The sequence below is a fragment of the Giraffa tippelskirchi genome, chromosome 10 (genome assembly GCF_054371585.1).
Source record: "Giraffa tippelskirchi isolate mGirTip1 chromosome 10, T2T-mGirTip1v1.2.pri, whole genome shotgun sequence".
Lineage (NCBI taxonomy): Eukaryota > Metazoa > Chordata > Mammalia > Artiodactyla > Giraffidae > Giraffa > Giraffa tippelskirchi.
Window position 1 is genome coordinate 145767116 of NC_137284.1, and position 15597 is coordinate 145782712.

Consider the following 15597-nt stretch of genomic DNA (forward strand, 5'->3'; position numbering starts at 1 on the left):
CCCTGGTGGCTCAGTAGTAAAGACCTGCCTGACAATGCAGGAGATGCAGGTTCGATCCCTGGGTTGGGAAGATCCCCTGGAGAAGGAAATGGCAACCCACTCCAGTATTCTTGCCTGGAGAATCCCATGGACAGAGGAACCTGGCGGGCTACAGTCCACATGGTTGCAAGAGCCGGACATGACTGAGCTACTAAAACAACAACAATAAAGTAACCTGGAAGCTCCCTGGTTATCTCATGTGATGCCAGCAACCCAAGGTCCCCCAAAGATTACAAAGTAGTCAACATTCCCATGGGTTTCCCTCGAAGCTCCCTCTCCTCCACTGTCCTCCTCCCTCAATTCATCACACTGACCCACTCCTCAAATTTGAAAATCTTCCCCCCTTTCCTCAAATCTCCATTCCTGAAGTGCTGTTTCCATTCTGATGACTGTGTGTCTGATTGCACAAAAACCAGGGATGCCTGCAAGAAGTGTGCTTCGGGCGAGGGGATGCGGAGAGTTTCCAGGTCTCTCTTTCCTAAGGACAAGACTTCTCCCCACCAGCCAGCCCACAATATCCCCTGCCTTCCTCACCCTGTCACCCACAAGGCAAATACAGGGAACTGGCAGTGCAAAACCTCTTCCTTTGCTCTTAACCAATCAAGCTGCTCTGAGCAGTCAAAGATAATGCCCTTCTGCTAAGCCTGGGGCTTTGAACACTGGAAACCAATCATTTATACAGCTCAACACCTGCATCAGCCTCTCTTCAAGCAAAGCCTCCTAAGTGTGTGGATGCATAATTTCACTTTCTTCCCGATTCCAGGCCAAGCAAGAAACTTTCAATGCCACTTTCTTCTCCCAAAGTCTTCTTGCTTCCATGTCTGCTACTCTGATGTCCAGTTTATACCTGATCCACCCTTGTTTTCACAACAGTGCCTGGGAGTGGGATGCACTCCAGGATACCTACTTAATTCGGCTGAAGTTTTGAAAAAACTTTCCATGCATTACAGTGACCAGCACAGTTAACTGAGGAAGTGATACAGGGTCTCACACTCAATAGATAACACTGAATTATTTGTTCACTTGGCGGTCACAACTCTGAGCATAACCAGGCACAGAAGCCCCCAGCATGAGGACTATCACTGAGTCGACCTGGATGACCAGTGAGTGACCCACTTCTGTCCCAACTTACCTCCATGTGCCATTTCTGAACATGGGTTGGACACTCCAGGAAGAGCCGAAGATGTTCAGAGACTTGGAGAAGCAGTCGTTGTAGATCAAGCCCGTGTAGATGGAGAAGATGCCCATGAGGAGGATGAGGTAGCGCCCGTGGAAGAAGGTGTTCCAAATCTGGCCCCAGGAAGACAGAGGACAACCGTCAGTGGGCTCTGAACCAGACCCCAGGGATGTGTTTTACAGGAGGCCCCCAGCACCACTGGACAGCTGCAGGCAAGACACAGGCATCCTACACAGAGGGGCCGTGTCGGCCACCAGGCAGGCATCAAAGTGATCCAAACAGAAAGGGCACACCCACCCTGATCTTTCTGAGCTTCTAGAGCTGATCCAGAAAAGTCCTGAAATGGCAGTTATTGCAGAAACAAACCACATAGGCTCACAGCCTTTAATTCAGCCTTGGTTAGAAAATGTAACTGAAGAAAAGTCTCAGCTGTAAAGGACGTGCTTGAAAGTGAGCAACTGCTGCCTTACTCCTTCCAGGAGATGAGAACAGAGCTTCCACTTACGCTGCTAAATTGTATGGAAGTCAAATCTACACTTGTAACGTTGAGGGGGCTTCTCTGGTGGCTAAGACGGTAAAGAATCTGCTTGCAATACAGGAGACCTCGCTTCGATCCCTGAGTCAGGAAGATCCCCTGGAAGAGGGAATGGCAACCCATTCCAGTATTCTTGCCTAGAGAATCCCATGGACAGAGGAGCCTGGTGAGCTATAGTCCATGGGGTCGCAAAGAGTTAGACACGACTAAGGACTAACACTTCATTTTGACTGATAACATTGAGTCTCTAAACACATCCACCAAGAAAAGGAAAGCGCTTTCTGTAAGACTGGTTGATGTATATCAGTCATTCTCAAAACTGCTTAAGTATGAGACTTTAAGTATTAATTATAGGAAAGCATATCTGTTAAGATGCTTGTCATGGAAAACACTATTGGACATAGGTTGATTCTCCCACTAAACCTGTTTATGATTGATTAGCTATGACATCATTGAACTAGCTTGACTTAAGTCAGCTTGTATTAAAGATGGCAGGTATTCTTAAAAATCAGGATGGAGTTAAAAGGTATGCATCCGGTTTATAAGATGTACTAAAATGGACACAAAGTGACACTAACTGATTAACCATAAAGAAAGTTGAGCACCAAAGAATTGATGCTTTTGAACTGTGGTGTTGGAGAAGACTTTTGAGAGTCCCTTGGACTGCAAGGAGATCCAACCAGTCCATCCTAAAGGAAATTAGTCCTGAATATTCACTGGAAGGACTGATGCTAAAGCTGAAGCTCCAATACTTTGGCCACCTGATGTGAAGAACTGACTCATTGGAAAAGATCCTGATGCTGAGAAAGACTGAAGGCAGGAGGAGAAGGGGACGACAGAGGATGAGATGGTTGGATGGCATCACCGACTTGATGGACATGAGGTGAGCAAGCTCTGGGAGTTGGTGAAGGACAAGGAAGCCTGGTGTGCTGCAGCCCATGGGGTCACAAAGAGTCAGACATGACTGAACTGAACTGATTAAGTTGACACAATGCAGACTTCAGTTGTCTCAATCTTCACAATTCTGTGAAGGGACTTCATGGAAAATATGGAAATTTCATGTGTGAACTGATGTGAAGACATGATATTCAGGATTTCTCAGTGTTACATCAGGACACGGAGAATGGGCTGATTGTAGAAGGGCTCTGCCGTGAAAAAATAGTTGTGACATTTTGAGTGAAAAAAAAGGAAGCTACAAATTAACATGGACTATTTCATCTCAATTTTAGAAAATGATATACTTGTGTATCAGCACAGAAAAAAAGCATTAATTGTAATTTTCTCTAGGTAGTTAGATTATTGTATTTTCCCAATTTTTACAAGAAACATACATTGCTTTTCTAATCAAAGGGGGGAAAAAATCAATGTTGGAAAGAAAAGTAAAGGAAAAGATCAATACTTCATTGAAAAATATACAATAAACAAAGATGGTACTGTACCAAACCATCCAAAGGATTTACCTTTGGCTGGGAATTTTTATGCTGAATTCTGATCCCTTTTTTAACTTTCCATCTTTCCTTTACTTTTCAAAACAACATGTTATTTCCACGGTGAAAACAACAGACACATTTTTCATATTCTACTTATAACCTCCAAGAAAAGAGGTGAGACAGTTGATGGGCACCCACCTCATTGGTCGACTTTTGAGCGAGCAAGCATTTCTCATTAAGGACCATCCAAAGGGCTGCCAGGAACATCACAGTTCCATGACCACAGTCTCCAAACATCACGGCGAACAGGAAGGGGAAAGTGATGATGGTGTAGGGAGCTGTAGAGATGAGACCACAATGGCCTGAGTCCTCCCAATATTCTTTTGGCCCCACATCAAAGATTTCCCTACCAGGCTCCATGACCTACAAGCTGGTCCCTTGCATCTTTCTGACTCTGTCTTCCCTCACCATCCCCACCCCTGACACTCACCCACGTACATTAACTCCTCAGTGGGTAAGTATTATTACTCCCCACTTTATAGATGAGCTGAGTTTTGGAGCAGCTAAGTGACCTACTGAAGCTCCAATACTTTGGCCACCTGATGTGAAGAGTCGACTTATTAGAAAAGACTCTGACACTGGAAAATATTGAGGGCAGGAGGAGAAGGGGGCGACAGAGGATGAGATGGTTGGATGGCATCACCAACTCAATGGATAGGAGTTTGAGCAAACTCCAGGAAATAGTGGAGGACAGGGAAGTCTGGCATGCTGCAGTCCACGGGGTCGCAAAGAGTCAGACGTGATTTAGTAACTGAACAACACCAACAAAAGTGACTTTCCCCAAGATCACAAAGTTTAATGGGATTTAAAACCAGTTTCCTCTTCTCTAAGTGCTTTCTATACCCTGTCCACTACCACCTTTTGTTTGTTTCTCAACCACTCACATGTACCACACACCTCCAGTAGTTACTCACAGGACCCTGCAATACAGGTCACAAATTAGATTCAAACACAGGCTGGAGAACAGCAACATCATGAACTGCTTGGCTAAAGGACATCTGGTCTACCCTCTTACTTTACAAATCAGACTTGGTGTTACAGTATCACTGAGAATCCAGTCTTCTGACTAAAAGTCCTATCTATGCCCATCACCATCTCTCCCACACAACACAATGTGACTGTGAAGATGCCTAAGATGACCCTCATTGGATCAGTAAGAAAATGAAAACTGAATTTGTCTGCCTGAGAACAGGTGAAATCCTGTCAAGGAATAAATCTCGCTAATCACCATTTCAAAAGACAATTAGGGGAATTAGAAAACCAAGTAAGATTTTAGAAATGTCACAGTTCAAAGCAATGAATTGCCAAGGCCACCACTGGGATAAATCTTATTCAATTTTCATTTTCAAGCTGCCTGGTTGAGAAACACATCAGATTTCTTTACCTGGGTTCATCTCCCGGTAACTGCCTATGCCATATGCATCTACAATATTCTGGAAGCCAGCTGTGAATTTATTTGTCCTGTTAAAGGTGGGAGGAGCTGTTTTAGACTGCACTGCTGTCAAGATGGGGACCATGGAGGAGCCACTTAGTTCCTGCAAAAAGAACATATGAGAAGATGTTGGAAGAAAGCCATCGGCTGGGCGTAAGCAGTCCAACTCCTGTCACTTACTCGGTGAACTTGGGACAATTTCTTGACCTGAGACTCATGATTTCATCTGAAGTTACTACTTATGTAATTTATCTTAAAGGAGAGTTGTCAAAGAGAGTAGAGTTCCTCCTGATTCTCTGGCAATCTCCATCCTCAAGCTCCTGCAAATCTTATGCACAGCTCTGAGCCCTTTCCTCTTCCTTCCTTCCTTCCTACTTACTCTCTCAAGAGTTTATTCACTTTCCAAATTTTGTTCCTATATTCCTAATGGCCTTTGACCCTCTCCCCAGATTTCAATGGGGTGAATAGGTGATAAGACAGGCCCCCCACTGGGCAGAGAGAGGACTCAAGAGCACGGAGAGAGTTACACAAGGTGTGTGAGTGCTCAGCACAGCGGCAGGCACGGGGAGCCACCCACTCCTGTGTTCCGGCTCTTCCTGCAGGTGTCTGGTTATCTGTCCTTCCAGCCCGACAAAGCTAGCGGAGTGACAGCACATCAGTGCCCACACTCTTGCTAAGATCAAAGAAATGCTGCCTGTGGGTCAAGCACTGAGAAGAATAGGCAATTCTGACATGTGCCCACACACTGGGTAAGGACCGAAGGCGTAAAGATAGAGACAATCCTACCAGGTAAGGGTCACGTGACTTAGGAGGCTAGCAATCTGAACACCTGGCAGAGGGCCCACTCAGCTGGACAGGACCCTCCCTGCCCCTTGCCCCCACCCCCCCCACGCACCACGCCTTGCTCCAGCGCCCTCCTGATGCGCACGGTGTCTGCCACCGGGAACCAGATCTCAGCGATGACGCACTGCTGGGTGACGTCGATGTTGCACATGTTCAGGATGTGGTAAATGGCCTTCATCTTCTGCACTTTGATGACCCAGGAGTGCCAGTTGGCAGCTGCTTCTTGCAGGAGGCTCTGACGGTGAGACTCTGTCTGTGTTAACACCTGGCCAAAAAAACAACACCCAGCAAAACAAAGGGCACTCAGGGAGATGCCAGATAACATGGCAAAAACGCAGGATAGCCAGACCTGGAGGCGTCCTTGGCTCCTGGCCGCTCCTCTGCCTCGCAGTTCTCACCTGGCCTTGAACTCCCACACTAGCGGTTAAAGCCCTGAGGCCAGGACTGTATCTTCCTGAAGCCCTAGGACTGGTAGCTGGGAACATGATCTCACTTGGAAATATGGTCTTTGCAGATGTGATCAAGTTAAAATGAGGTCATGCTGGAGTAGGGTGGGCACTATTCCGGTATGACCAGTGTTTTTATAAGAAATTTGGACTCTGAGGCCCCCAGGGAAGATATGTGTGATGGAGGCAGAGACTGGAGTGATGCATCAACAAAGCAAGGACCAGCAAGGATGGCTGACAGCCACCAGCAGCTGGGAAGATGCTTTAGTCCACGTGAGCGGCTACGATAAAATATCACAGACTAGTGCTTTGTAACACAAAGTTTTCCCAGTTCTGGAAGGTGGAAGCCTGAGATTAGCATGGTTGAAGGCCCTTGTCTCGGCTGCAGACTTCAAATTCTAACCCAACATGGCAGAAGGGGCAAGCCAACTCTCTAGGGTCTTTTTTAAAGGGCATTAATCCCATGCAGGAGAACCCCAATCTCATGAACTAATCCCCTCCCAAAGGTCTCATCTCCCAATACCATCATCCAGGGCATTAGGTTTTTGTGGGGGTTTGTTGCCTTTTTTTTTTTTTTTGCTGCACTGGGCCTTTGTTGTAGCACACAGGCTTTTTATTGCTGCACTCGGGCTTTCTCTAGTTGTGGCAAGCAGGGTCTACTCTCTCGTTAGGGAGCACGGGCTGTAGGGTGCACGGGCTCAGTAGTTGTGGTACATGGGCTTGGCTGCCCCCAGCATGTGGTATCTCAGTTCCTGGACCAGGGATTCAACCCATGTCCCGAGCATTGGCAGGCAAATTCTTAACCACTGGACCACCAGGGAAGTCCCAGGCATTAGGTTTTTAACATTCAAATTTTGGGGTGATACAAATATGCAAACTATAGCAGAACAGGCAAGCAAGGATCCTTTCCTAGTGCCTTCAAAGGAAGCCTGGCTCTGCTGACACCTTGATTTCAGACTTCTCACCACAGAACTGTGAGAGAATAAATTTCGTTATTTTAAGCCACCCAGTGTGCAGTAATTTGTTACATTGGCCAAAGGAAACTAATACATCTAGCGAAATGCCTTACATACCAAACCTCTCCAATAAATGACAAGCGAATTAATGAATGAAGGAATGATAGGTGATCTGGCCCACAGAGGATGTGTTTAAATGGAACCAGTTTTTGTTCTGATGATATAACCCAGTAACCCTTTCAGTAACCATTACACAGGGCTACCCAAGACATCTGAAACCTAAGTGTAAGTCTAGCCTAACTTTCATCCTCTTCATGAGGTTTTTGTTTTGTTTTGGCCCTGCCACCTGGCATGCAGGATCTCGTTCCCTAACCAGGGATCGAGCCTGAGTTCCCTGCAGAGGAAGCACAGAGTCCCAACCCCTCAACCACCAGGGATGTCCCTCCTCATGCAGTTTTCTTAAAACCCAGCAAAGTATTTGGGTGAAAGGACTTCAAGGGTAATTGCTTCAGGGAAAGAATCTCCCTGACAAGTGACAAAGAGGGAAGAGAGAGGATTAGAGAATCTAACACTGCTTTTTCAGGGAAGATGAACACACACACATCTAATTTCTAAAGATACTCATCGAGGACCTAGAACTGTGCTGATAAATACAGCAGCCACATTAAATACAAATAAAAATCCACTCCCCTAGGTGCACCAGCCACGTTCCAAATGCTCAGGGGTGACATGTGGCCCACGGCTTGACACTGGACTCGCATGTTATATAACATCTCCACCACCACCTACTGGACAGGGCTGATAGGGAACACACCATTTGATATAGGCCAGCAGCTTTCAGGGATTACTCACAAAGCTTATTACTATTATTGAAGAAAAGTCCTATGTTTTGAGAGCCATCCTAGGTGACAACAGATTCAGTAAGAGGATATGAATTGGGGGCGTGTTCATATGTGAAACTTGACTCACTGCCTTGACAGAATTAATTGCTTGGCTCACACAACCGGGCAATTCTGTGGAGAAAAATACCAGCAAGACTGGCTGTTTGCCTTCACTGGCTAGTGAGTTATATCATAGAGGCGGCCTCAGCCAGTCTGGCAATAAAAGGTTCCTTTATCAGCCTGGGGTGGGGAACTGAAGGCTGACCAGGGCCATGGTTAACTCTAAGCCCAGGCAAAGCATCCCTGACAAGCAGAATCATCACGAGCTTAGTGAATGCCGTCCGTCTCCTAATTATGAAGGCTTCTGCAGCAACAGCGAGACGAGCATAGCAGACATTCCAGCCAACCTTGGAGCAAGTGCCCTGGGAGACAGGACTCATAGGAAATGGCAGGTGTTTATGTCACACGCCTGGACGTCTCACTCACGGTGACTAAGTCTTCCAGCCTCATGTTGACACCCTGCAGCATCTCTTTGCGCTCCGACGCCAGCTCTGAGCAGGGGTATACGGTGGCTCGAAATCTGTGTTTCAAACATTCCACAGGACATATGTGGGTAACTGCCAAGAAGCATAAGCACATGCTTTTCTACTAACCCATCCCTTGTCCACTTTGGTTAGAGGACCATCTTTCCCCACAGTAACCAACCAGTGAGCAACCAGACAATGGGTCTTGGCCTAAGGTTCCCAACACATTGCTCACACCATCTGAATTAAACCTGTGGTTCTATTATATGAATGGGCTCCACTCAAACCACAAAACCCACCAGCTGTTATATAAAAATGACTGCAAGCTTGACTAGTCTCTTCTCCCCAGAACTTCCTGTGTTGGTGTCTTTTCTCTACTGAATTTCTGCTTCTAAGGGGCTGCATATAAACTGATTCAATAACCTCAGTAACAACCAAGCACGCAGTGTGCTTGTTCGTTAGCAGCTGATAAAGGAGGTGAGAAGGAATCAACTGAAGCGTCTTTTTCGACCTTTTAAATTTTACTCATCAAGATCTCTCTGTTCCTATTCCCACAGTTACTAAAAAGCAGCTGCCTTTTTAGCACTATTATCAAACATGGGAAAGTTATTCTAAAACCTTAAACAACCTCAAAGAAGCCCCACTCGAGCCTTGTTGTTGTTCACTTGCTAAGTTGTGTCCAACTCTTTGCAACCCCATGGACTATAGCCTCCCAGGCTTCTCTGTCCATGAATACCAGAGAGGGTTGCCATTCCCTTCTCCAGAGGATCGTCCCCATCCAGGAATTGAACCTGTGTCTCCTGCATTGGCAGGAAAATTCATTACCACTGACCCACCAGGAAAGTATATTTTGGATTTATTGCACAGACCCTGAACTAATCCTGACCCAAATAGCTGATGAAAAGAATCCTTACTAGTCACTTACCCAGCACAGACCTTCTTGATTTTCTCCCTGAGTTGTTCTCCTTGATAAAATATGATGAATATATTCTTTTTAATTTCTTCTCTCTGGAAAATCAGAACAGTAAAATGTATGTGTTTAGAATTTATTTTTTCTAAATTTAAAATTGGAAAACTGCAACTTCTCCCAGTTGATTCAAGTTTGTAATATTATGATTGAGGGCAAGGCCATGGAGGCAGGCTGGGTGGGGCCCTCAGGCAGGCTGATACAGCCTCAGAGGAACAACATCACTGTCTGCTACACCAGAGGGATCACAGATAAACCTTGTATTCAGCTCTGAGCCCTGTGCTTAAGAGATGTGTTAATAAACAAGAAAACATGCAGAAGAGAGGGAACCAGGATATGCGAGGCTTAAAGTAAAAGTAGCTGACCTAGCTCACCAGAGTTAACTCACAAACAACATCTATACTTCAGGGATGAGTGGTATTTGACAGTAAACAAAGACAGAGCCAGCAGTCATGTAGGGATGTGAGAGTTGGACCAGAAAGAAGGCTGAGCACTGAAGAATTGATGCTTTTGAACTGTGGTGTTGGAGAAGACTCTTAAGGGTCCCTTGAACAAGACCAAATCAGTCATTCCTAAAGGAAATCAACCCTGAATATTCATTGGAAGGACTGATGCTGAAGCTCTAATACTTTGGCCACCTGATGTGAAGAGCTGACTCATTAGAAAAGACCCTGATGCTGGGAAAGATTGAAAGCAAAAGGAGAAGGAGGCAGCAGAGGATGATGGTTAGATGGCATCACTGACTCAATAGACCTGAGTCTGAGCAAACTCTGGGAGATAGTGAAGGACAGGGAGGCCTGGTGTGTGGCATCTCATGGGGTCACAAAGAGTTGGAGATGACTGAGCAACTGAACAATAACGATGAAGAGCCAGGTCTAATGTTTGACTCACATACTCACTGTATGCCCAAAGGAATACTGATTAAATGCATTTTTAAAGTCCAAATCTGACATTTCATAAGAAAAGGAAAATGGGTATTTCACAAGCATATATGGAAATGTTCAACCTTAACTGTAAGCAAAGAAATGCACTTTTTTACTCTTATTTAGTTTGGGGTGGGGAGTGAAGGTAAAATGATGAATCCCATTGTTGGAAAAGTGATAATAAATCCAACACACTCATCACACATGACTTACGTCTCAGGTATCTTTGGAATCAGGTATGTCCCCCACTGAAAAGCCATTTGTCAGGACCCATCAAGTGTCATGAAAATGCCCACACCCTTTAAGCCAGCAATCCTATTTCCTTGAATTCATACCATGGAACTAGTTCAGAAGTAAACAAAGATTCACATGCATGAAGATGCTTATCATAGTGTCTATATTCTGGAGAAAAATTGGAAATGAAGTGTCTAAAAACAGATAGTGAATGTCACGTCAACTCAGTGGAAACATTAGGCACCAACTGAAAATAATATCAAAATGAATTGTCTCTTTGGTAGCTGCTCATGGGAGCAGGAAAGGGGTATTTTAGAATTCGGGGAGCCGCCTGCTTTACATTATTTCCAAAGGTTCCCTCAGTCATGGAGCACCACTCCCACCCATGGTCATTTGCTGAATCTCTTAGATCTTCTTGTCTCTGGATTCACCAGACCCAGGAATCCATTCTGACCACACATCATCTGCTCAGTGACCTTCAAAGTCATCAGGCTAAAGTCATCTTGCTGCTACTGCAGCTAAGTCGCTTCAGTCGTGTCCAACTCTGTACAACCCCATAGACGGCAGCCCACCAGGCTCCCCCGTCCCTGGGAGTCTCCAGGCAAGATCACTGGAGTGGGTTGCCATTTCCTTATCCAATGCATGAAAGTGAAAAGTGAAAGGGAAGTCGCTCAGTCGTGTCCAACCCCTAGTGACCCCATGGACTGCAGCCTACCAGGCTCCTCCATCCATGGGATTTTCCAGGCAAGAGTACTGGAGTGGGTTGCCATTGCCTTCTCCGAAAGTCATCTTACTATATAAATATTCTCTTTACCACCAGGACTATAGAATGTCAAAACATGATTATGAAAAGTAATGATTCAATGTCACATTTTAAAATATTAATATTTATAGGACACACTGTAATACAGGAGGGCATTTATATTATCTAAAACCAACAGAAGGCAAAAAAAAAGATTTCCATGTTTTAACAACCATATTAAATCATACCTGCCTACAGCTATGGACTACAGAAAAAGAGCACAAGAAAAAAATAAAAATAAAGACCTGAGAATGATGAAGTTTCATGTTTTTTAAAAACAAACTTTTTTCTTATTTTAAATCGTATTTAACTATGAAGTTGTTTTCCATGAAATAAAGCTTAAAATTGCATTTTTTAGCCTTTATTTTTCAGACTAGATTATGATTTTTTTTTAGAGATAAACCAAGCTTCTTGGAATTAAAAAGTGGATTTAAATACTAACCAGAAGGGTGGAAGAAGCAAATCCTACAAAATTAGTGGAAGTAACGTGTGGCACTCAGTGAAGGAGACCCTCAAAATATTCATTCCAAACGTATGGTCTGTTGACTACCAGGAACTAACAGCAAGCTGGTTAACAATGCGGGCTCCTGGACACCACCATAGACCCACTGAATCAGAATCCACATCGAACAACATCTTCTGCTCGAGTGCATCCTGGAGCTTGGAGCACACTGACCTACATCAGTTATCAGTGCTTTGTGATGAAGACACAGCTGCCGACCTGTGCGGCACCAGTATACCCAAGTGTCCAGGAACTGGTCCAGTTAAGTCATTTAGAGGAATGACCACTTATGAGGTGCTAACAAGACTCAGTCCTGGAACTGACCTTTCATAGGTATTTTTGAAAAAGAAGGGATAGGGAAGAAAAAAGAAAAGAAAGGAGGAAAAAAGGAAATAGACATTAACTTCATAGAGCTAAAGACTCAGGATTTGAGAGAACAAAACCCCCCCTGGCAGAGCAAACCCCTCTGGTGGGGCTACAGGAAACTTAAGAGAATGTTTTCTGCAGCCTGAGATACCCACTGTAACAGGATCTTCCAGAACTGTGTCCATCTCACTGAACTTTACGTAGATGTTTCCTCGGCAAATTCGCCACAGCAGCCTCTCAAAGGAAGCCATCCTCTCCCGGTTGATCACACCGGCTGTGAACCTGGGCAGTCAGAAGAGAAGATGTTACTGAGGCACAGGGAGTGGGTACAGGCAGAAGACCCCATGGGATGTGAAGATATGCAGCCAGAAGGTAGAAGCCCACTGCCCTCTGAGCAGGAAGGAAGGACATGGCCCTGCTTAGCACTCTGGATCCCAGTCCCAGTGTACCTCAACTCCCCTCTGACCTCCTGTTTCCTTTGACATGTCCACATATCCTTAATCATCCCAATACTATATGTTCACTTATTTGCAATTAACAATATGACAGACCATTCATTATATCATTGTAGCTAAAAGAAGCAAGTGTCCAATCTGCTCAACAACGGTCTCTATGCATTTATACAAATAATGTACTAAGAGTGAAATGTATGTATTGATTTCTATACATCTCTACTTACACAATCATCTAGGTATCTAGATAAGTTTCTAACTCAAACTTTTCACATTAACTTTAAAATGGTTACTTTCATTGGCCCATTATTATAAGTGTATGTTATCCAGTATTACCTTCTGATCAATATTTTCAATACATAGTTTCCTTTCCATTCCAAATTCAATGTCTAGTGCCTCAAATAGCAGGCCCCTAAGTATCTGCTGAATAAAGAACTAGAATTCCAAAACTCACTTTCAATTTTACTTCAACAGTAAATGAAATCCCACCATTTTGAATCATCACACATTTTGGTGGGTATTATCGTACTCTATTACTTCTACTTGTGGGAGACATGACTGCCCAGCTACCTCATTGCTAATTACACTTCAAACTTCACACTCCAAACCTATTATCAAAACAGTATTTTAGAGACAAGACAAAAAAAAACCAAAAACACGTATTCCATAGCCCTGTTCCAAAGGCAGGGACAGTCAAGAAACTCCACCTAAACAATCATCACTACATCCTTCCCACGTGGAGACAATTCAAACATCACACTCTTCAGACTCAAGAATGTCAGTCTCACCATTAAAAAGGTAACACTACCTACAACTCCACCAACCAGGTCAGATTAGACTTAGGTGTTTTACTGGATGGAGGCCTATAATCATGTGAAATAGTCCTCTTGTCAGTCATTATTTGTCCATTCATTCATTCACTCAAACAGTCAGGGAAATCTACCACACGCCAGGCACTGAGCATACAGACCAGGGACTCATCTACACATAACGTTCAGAGCAGGAGTTTCACTAACCCCAGCTTTCCACTAATGTACGCAGGCGTAGGTCTTAACTCCAGGAGACCGGAAGTGTCTTCTACAAAGAAATCATCTGCTAAGTTGGCTTCTGTCTGAAAGTCAAAGAATCACTATTTTCATTTAAAGGTACTTAGACTATCTTAAAAGCACCCACATTGCATGGCTTTGTCTGCTTTTATATAATTACTCAATTTTCTACAAATAGAATTCAGAAGACATGATGCTTAGACCTAATCTAGTTTTCTGTTTCAAATAAAGATTTAACTGTGTATTTAAAACAAGGTCTCTTCCTACCAAAATCCCAAATCTGCTCAAACTAATTGTTGTGCTTTTTTCTGACTTCCATTTCTCTCTGGGCCATTTGGGCCACGTACTTTACTAGTGAGCTCCTTAATATTTTTGCATTCATTTCAACCAATGCCACATGCCATCCTAACCCTCGTCACCCACAGCCCAGCCAGATGACAGAAATATCACAATCTACTCATATTTCAAACCAACCGGTTGTCAAAATAGAAATTTGAGGTTCTAGAGAAAAGGGCCCTTGAATACACAGTCCCCAAATCACAACCTCAAAGAAGTCCTGGGTTTTCTTCAGAAGGTGTTTGAATTCCATCAGTTCTAGGAAGTTTTTCTTCAAAGCCTGATAGTTCTGATTGGCTTCCTGAAGCTCTCCTTCCAGTTTTTCTAGAGCAGTCTTTGCAGGAGGGAAAAAGAAAATAAGCCAGGCAGAAAGCACTATGACATTTACTGTACATTAACCACAACAAATAATATCAAATCTGCAGAGCATCACTAGGTAGCTTGAAGTTGAGAGGCCTGTTCAGTCAAACTCAACAAGACTGCAGAGCGGAAAGTATAGACATCACTTTGCTAACAAAGATCTGTATAGTCAAAGCTATGGCTTTTTCAATAGTTAAGTACAGATGTGAGAGATGGACCATAAAGAAGGCTGAGCGCCGAAGAATTGACGCTCTCAAATTGCGGTGCTGGTGAAGGCTCTTGAGAGTCCCTTGGACTGCAAGGAGATCAAACCAGTCAATCCTAAAGAAAATCAACCCTGAATATTCACTGGAAAGACTGAGGGTGAAGCTGAAGCTCCAATACTTCAGCCACCTGCTGCAAACAGCCAACTCATTGGAAAAGACTTTGATACTGGGAAAGATAGAAGGCAGGAGGAGAAGGCGATGACAGAGGATTAAATGGTTGGATAGCATCACCAATTCAATGGACGTGAGTCTGAGCAAACTCTGGGAAACGGTGAAGGACAGGAAAGCCTTGTGTGCTGCAGTGCATGGGGTTGCAAAGAGTCAGACATAACTTAGCAACTGCACAACAAGTATAGCTGTGGTCATACACTCTCAGGAGTTCCCTTATCAAATGCGGAGGACCAGAAAACACTCTGGGGAAGGAAAATGAGCTACATGAGAAATCAAAGCATTCCGGCCAGTCACATATCAGCATGGGGAATTTTGCTTTCATTAAACAGGTAACAAGTATATTTGTTTCCAAATTGACACTGGTTATTTATTTTAGTGCTCAGACATTCAGTCACATCCAACTCTTTGTGACCCCATGGACTGTAGCCCGCTAGGCTCCTCTGTCCATGGGATTCTCCAAGCAAGAACACTGGAATGGGTTGCCATTTCCTCTTCCAGGGGATCTTCCCAACCCAGGGATTGAACCCGCATCTCTTATGTCAATTTGGAAACAAAAATACTTGTTACCTGTTTAACAAAAGCAACACTCCCCATGCTTGTCAAATTTTAATGTAATATCAAAGAATATCCACAATTATTATTTGAAAAGACTATTAAAACACTCCTCCCTTTTCCAACAACCTATTTTTCAAGACTAAATTCTCTTTATATACTTCAATGAGAACATATCACAACAGATTCAAAGCACACGAAGTCAGTCTTCTATTAAGCCAAATATATAATAAATTTGCTAACAACAGCACTCTTCACTAAAGTTTTTTCTTTGAAAATACAATTATCTTTCATTAA

At 43.9% G+C, this 15597-nt stretch overlaps 1 protein-coding gene across 2 annotated transcripts in view; it reads right to left on the reverse strand.

Moving 5' to 3' along the window:
• ATP6V0A4 (ATPase H+ transporting V0 subunit a4) overlaps nt 1–15597 on the reverse strand; it is a 72731-nt gene that overhangs the window by 25693 nt on the left and 31441 nt on the right. For both annotated transcript variants that reach the window (XR_014066428.1, XM_081533117.1), the window contains 9 exons: nt 14160–14285; nt 13586–13680; nt 12273–12399; nt 9249–9331; nt 8286–8379; nt 5569–5781; nt 4626–4776; nt 3380–3519; nt 1172–1329 (listed from right to left, as the gene is read on the reverse strand). Coding sequence is in view for 1 of the 2 variants with exons in the window: in XM_081533117.1 (XP_081389243.1) it covers nt 1172–1329; nt 3380–3519; nt 4626–4776; nt 5569–5781; nt 8286–8379; nt 9249–9331; nt 12273–12399; nt 13586–13680; nt 14160–14285 (1187 nt within the window). In the remaining variant the exon portion in view is untranslated. The remainder of the gene's footprint in view (nt 1–1171; nt 1330–3379; nt 3520–4625; nt 4777–5568; nt 5782–8285; nt 8380–9248; nt 9332–12272; nt 12400–13585; nt 13681–14159; nt 14286–15597) is intronic.